The sequence below is a fragment of the Rutidosis leptorrhynchoides genome, chromosome 1, assembly GCF_046630445.1.
Source record: "Rutidosis leptorrhynchoides isolate AG116_Rl617_1_P2 chromosome 1, CSIRO_AGI_Rlap_v1, whole genome shotgun sequence".
Classification (NCBI taxonomy): Eukaryota; Viridiplantae; Streptophyta; class Magnoliopsida; order Asterales; family Asteraceae; genus Rutidosis; species Rutidosis leptorrhynchoides.
In genome coordinates, this window is record NC_092333.1 from 674,384,527 (window position 1) to 674,390,449 (window position 5,923).

The 5,923-nt window shown below is 32.8% G+C and overlaps 1 protein-coding gene across 1 annotated transcript; it reads right to left on the reverse strand.

Moving 5' to 3' along the window:
- On the reverse strand, nt 1-2,864 carry LOC139885965 (tryptophan synthase beta chain 1). Its single transcript, XM_071869711.1, has 5 exons — nt 2,439-2,864; nt 1,430-1,786; nt 889-1,331; nt 509-603; nt 1-378 (listed from the first exon to the last, which is right to left on the reverse strand). Exons 1-5 carry the CDS (start codon nt 2,760-2,762, stop codon nt 203-205), a joined length of 1,395 nt encoding a protein of 464 aa, XP_071725812.1. The 5' UTR covers nt 2,763-2,864; the 3' UTR covers nt 1-202.
- Between the last annotated feature and the right edge of the window lie 3,059 nt (nt 2,865-5,923).

A 5,923-nucleotide genomic window follows, 5' to 3' on the forward strand; every position in this document is an offset into this window, starting at 1 on the left:
CAAAACATCAGAAAACATTATTATCAGTTTTGCTTTTTTGAGATTCAACTATGGCATGAAGTCCACAAACAACAAAACAAGAAAACTTTGCAAGTTTTGTATGATAAAGAAAACATTTATATCTTCTTCAAGAAAGAACACAACTTTTTCCGCTTATATTAATACTCTTATGGCGGTCGAGCTTTTGAGAAGCAGAGCACCATTAAACCTGCAAATACTTGATAGCAGTATGAACATCTTTGTCTCCTCTACCACTGCAGTTTAGCACAACCTTGGTGCCATTAGGTAGCGTTGGGCATAGCTTCTCCAAATAAGCAAGCGCGTGAGATGTTTCCAGAGCTGGGATTATGCCCTCTAATCTCGACAGCCTCTTAAAAGCTACATATATACAAACACCAACAACAAGTAACATTTTGTTTGATAAAATATGCATGCTCATTTACATAGTAGTTATAAAAAAAATAATTAAAGAAAATAAAAAATAATATAAGATCATTAGATTATGTACCTTCTAATGCTTCTTCATCAGTAATGCTATAATATTCAGCCCGTCCTAAATCTTTCAGAAAGCTGTGTTCGGGTCCCACTCCTGGATAGTCCAGCCTGCAATTTGAAATTAATTAATAAAAGTAAAATGATCAGAAAAATATAGTGATGTGGCAATCATGAAATTGATCCAAGTTAAATTAGTCATACTGACCCGAACCTGTTCTGACCCATTACCCAAACCACGCGGACCCGCCCATTTTACCACCTCTGATTATTAGATTGATTCAGATTAAATTGGTCATTTTGACCCGAACCAATTATGACCCATTATCAAACCACCCGATCCGCCCATTTTCCCACCTTTAATGTACAAAAAAGGGAGTAATTTGTTGACATTACCCTGCACTAATGGAGTGAGGCTCAATAATCTGACCATCATCATCTTGTAACAAATAGCTCATGGCTCCATGCAACACACCGACCTCTCCTTTTGTTAACGTTGCTGCATGTTTTCCACTATCTAAACCGAAACCCGCAGCCTCAACTCCAATTAATCTAACTTCTTTATCATCAACAAACTCATGAAAAAGTCCCATTGCATTTGACCCACCACCGACACAAGCAACCAACACATCTGGTTTTCCACCCCATTTTTCCAATGCTTGCTTTCTTGTTTCTTTACCAATCACCGCATGGAACTCACGTACCATCATTGGGTACGGGTGTGGGCCCGCAACAGATCCCAATATGTAATGGGTTGTTTCCACATTCGTCACCCAGTCCCTTATCGCCTCTGATGTAGCATCCTTTAGTGTCGCTGTCCCCGAATGAACTGCTCTAACCTATATATCATGTAATAATAATCCAAGTCAAAGGTAGCAAATTTGACCCATTTACTTATGGGTCAATTCGGTCATAAAAAAAAGAACAGGAAACGTACCTCTGCACCAAGAAGTTTCATTCTGAACACATTAAGAGCTTGTCGTTCCATATCTTGAGCACCCATATAGATAATACATTTCAACCCAAACCGTGCACAAACAGTGGCGGTTGCAACTCCATGTTGCCCGGCACCAGTTTCTGCAATGATTCTCTCTTTGCCTAATTTTTTGGCCAGTAAAGCTTGTGCAACCGCGTTGTTGATCTTATGTGCACCAGTATGGTTAAGATCTTCCCTCTTAAGATATATTTCGGGCCCTTCACCATTTGGACGTTTATAATGCTCTGTAAGTCGTTCAGCAAAATAAAGGGGACTTTCTCTACCAACATAATCCTTCAATATTCCATCTAGTTCCTTCTGCACTTACATAATTCGATCCATATATTAATAAAAAAATTCAATTCAAAGTGTTCGCTTTATTTTGGATGTGACACTCTCAGCGGACAATATAAAAATTTTACCATAAACAAACTTAAGTAAGGTAGCACATATTTCAACTTTTGAGAAAATTTCTCTTAGGCGAGAGTATTTTGGAATGATGTTGCACAAATTCTGTAAAAACATTTCTAATAACTAAAGGGTGTTTGGTTATTCGGTTTTCATAGCAATTGAATTTATTAAGCAATCAACTTCATCTCTGTAAGAATTAGTCTGTATTCATCTACCAATAAACTGATTTTGATAAACTTACACAAATTAAACTTTTTAAAGCGCTCAGAAAGTGATTGTTACAACTTCAAGTAACAACAAAAAAAAAATTCCTAAACAAATTATTAAGCTATTCATGTGAACTGTGATCACTTAATTAACAAAGAAAGAAAAAAAAAAAAAAAAAAAGAACTTTCAAAACACGTAACTAAACACCCCTTTTGGTTTCATAATCACAAAAACCTAAAATCATAAGCAATAACTTATAAAGCTACAAACTTTATATTATAAACATATTCAAAAACATGAAAAATATTAGAAAACAAATTACAATATCAACATAAAAATGAATAAAATTAACCTGGAATTCATGGTCAGTAGCTAGGGCTTTAAAAGCAGATTCAAGTTCTGTAAGAGCATACATTAGGGTTTCAGGTACATACTTGCCACCATACTTACCAAACCGGCCGAGCGAATCCGGTCGTTGAAGGACCGACGATTCATCCTGGACCGATCCCATTTGAACCGATGAAGGTTTAGCAATAACACAGGAAATGGTCAACGGTTTGGGTCCAGTTTTCTTGAATTGAAGAAGGGGTGATTGTGAAGAACGGAAGTGGTTTAGAAATGGTGAAGAAGACGATGAATTTGGGGCTGGGGTTGTGGTTGTAAAAGCAGCAGCCATTGCGTTTATTTCTTTTTTTTCTTTTCTTTTTTTTTTAGAATTCAAGGGTTTATTTTTAGAATTCAAGGGTTTATTTTGTCACTTGTTTGTTGAGTTTGCGAGTTACGTCTGCGAATTTTGTACGTATGTAACAACAACTAAAGTAAGAACCAAATAAGGTTTAATTAAAGGGAGATATATCATTATTTTTAGTTATATTATATATTACTAAATAAATAAATGTGTATTAGTCAGCTGTATATAGTATACAATATTTTAAAACACAACTAATAATGTATAGTTAAAAATTGGTAATGTATGAATTATCACTCTTAATTAAATATATCTTTTTTCTAAAAATAGTCTAATTGTAACGACTGTGTTCAAAAATTCAGCCACATATGTTTTGCTTGTAATTGTACCGCTATTTATGTATGAATTTGTTATTAATAACAACTCCGAAGTATGTCATTTAAAAATGCATTTTTATTGTAGTGTTTCTTTATTTTAAAAGTTGTTAAAATAAATTTCGAGCCTTTTATGGGTGATTCATTGTATGTAAGAATCCCCATATCCTTTATCCTTTATCCTTTATATACATTAAAAGAAAGTCATAATTTAGGTGCTTGATTTAGATTAATTAAATCTTAACTATTGGATTATCTAAATGACATCTCCTTGCCCCTAATCTCAACCATCCATTTAGTTATCACCTTATAACCTCTTCTTACACTCACAAAATCACTGTGAGACCCGGGAATTTCCAACTAAATTTAAACTTAATCTTTATATGATTTCGATACGATAAGCAAAGTATGTAATGTTAAGTCTAGAAAACTTTGAAACGATGTTCATATATTCAATTGACCTTCGACTGCTCTCGACGATTCACGAACAATTAATTGTAAATAGATATCAAGTTTGATACATTTAAATTATTATACAATTAGTAATATAACTAATATTATTATTATCATTATTAGTATCATTGTTATTAGTAAAATTTATAATTATTATCATGATTATTAAAAGTATTATTATTAGGTTGATTACTAAAAGTTATAATATTATATAAAGTTATTATTATCATTATATGATATTAATATCATTATTATTCCTATTATTATTATTATTAGTTTCATTATTATTATTAATATTAAATATTAATGTTTCTATTATTAATAACAATATGTTTCTGATATACAGATACACAGATACAATGTAATTAACACATGGGGATATATATCACTTTCAATTTTTTTTTTATTTTTTTTTTATTTTTCTTCCTTTCTGTTTAACCTGTGACATATTCGACATATAACCCTACAATCAAGGCAATTATCTCCGTGATTTAATGTCTACAGGTGAGCTGAAAAGTTTATTTTCATATATTCTAATGTATTATACATATGTGCTTATGTGAGAGATGAAAACCAAGACTCATTGTCACCACTTCCCTTCTCTTTTTTTTTTCTTTCTCTCTTACATATCTACATACATAAATTATAGATATAACAACATATACACAATCGCCTTTTAATTCTCTGGAAACCCACTACATTACCCACTCATGTACAACAATCACCAAAACCACTATATTGTTTCTGTGATCGAACAAACAAACCGGCAATCACCATCCTAATCCATCACCGCACCAATGATCATCATCATCAAATGAAAAGTACTTTTTTTTATTGTGTACTGTTGGGAGGACCAAATCATCACCCTCAAACTGCCGTTTTGTTTAACCACCATCATTCATTATCTCCACACACCATGCACAAACCCTTGTTGCTGCATTCCATTGTTTCTGTTTCCATCAAATACCATCAACCAAAATGTCATCGACCCTCTAATAACACCACCTTCCATCACCCTTAAACACCTCAAACAACCATCATCTCACAATCTTCACCGGTCACCCTTCACCGTTGACATCTATAATCTTTAAACCGTAAACCCGCCATCACCATTTTACGTGAAATCTTCAAGCCACCATCAACAACCAACGACAAGAACTCACCGCCTCTATTAATCAACTCATTCGAACCACTACACCACCTTTACATTTATTTTTTTTCTATTCGATCATCTCTTGCTTTCCTTCCCGTCAAAACCCCGAACTGTCGATCAACTTTCTAAAACTCCTCACGACAAGAGCATGATCACCGTTTACTATTTTGGTAAATTGAATATATTGTTATTGTTATATAATGTTTATCAACTTCCCTAAATAAATAATACTTGTGGAACATTTATGTGTTTATGGCCGACAAATGTGGGATACCAAGTGGATTGAGATTGGCACATATTTGAGAAATATAAATTAGTTACATATATAAAGACATACATTAGGATTAAGTCCCCACTTGATTATTTTAACCGAACACATGCTTTCCATTCTAATCCCACTTGTGAAGAGTGTCGATTATGTTTGCCACTTGCGTTTAAAATAAGAAAAAGAAACTGATGATTTGAATTATTCATTGGATGGAGCCGTATATATATATATATATATATATATATATATATATATATATATATATATATATATATATATATATATATATATATATAGCTTGTTGGGCCGGTACATGGGTGTAGGATTGAGCCGAGATAAAGCATGATGGTGGATTATGATACATACTCATGATGATGAGATAATAGAAGTATGTGGATATTTGCGAATAGGAGGTGATGATAATTTATGACTACTAGACTACATACTCCTATTCTTGCTTGGGCCGTAAATCAGTATTAGATTATATCCTTATTTATATTGGGCTTATATACATGATTGGGCCAAGCTTAGGTTAATTATCATACTAGAAACCCAACTTCATTATTTTTCCTGTTTCGATTGCCTAATACAACAGTGATGATACATAAATGATTTGAATGATAAATAGTCATGATAATCATGGAGGTGGCATGATAATGACTAATGAGTATGAAATTATGGCGATGATAGCGTTTAGATGATGGTGATAGTGATTAAGATAAGGGATGATGAAGATGATGTCGTGATGTTATATTATGATGGCATGACGATGATGTTTTTGATATTAGGACAATGATAATGATATAGATGATTTATAATATTGATGATTATGATATGATGAAACATTAATTGGATGATGATTAGAATAATACGGTTATGGAAGAAGAAGAGGTAACGAATC

Coding starts and splice junctions, on each gene's coding strand:
- LOC139885965 (XM_071869711.1), bottom strand. CDS start 2,762: ATGGCTGCTGCTTTTACAACCACAACCCCAGCCCCAAATTCATCGTCT. Junction 1,787..2,438: donor CTACTGACCATGAATTCCAG/GTTAATTTTATT, acceptor ATGTAAGTGCAG/AAGGAACTAGATGGAATATT. Junction 379..508: donor TGATGAAGAAGCATTAGAAG/GTACATAATCTA, acceptor GTATATATGTAG/CTTTTAAGAGGCTGTCGAGA.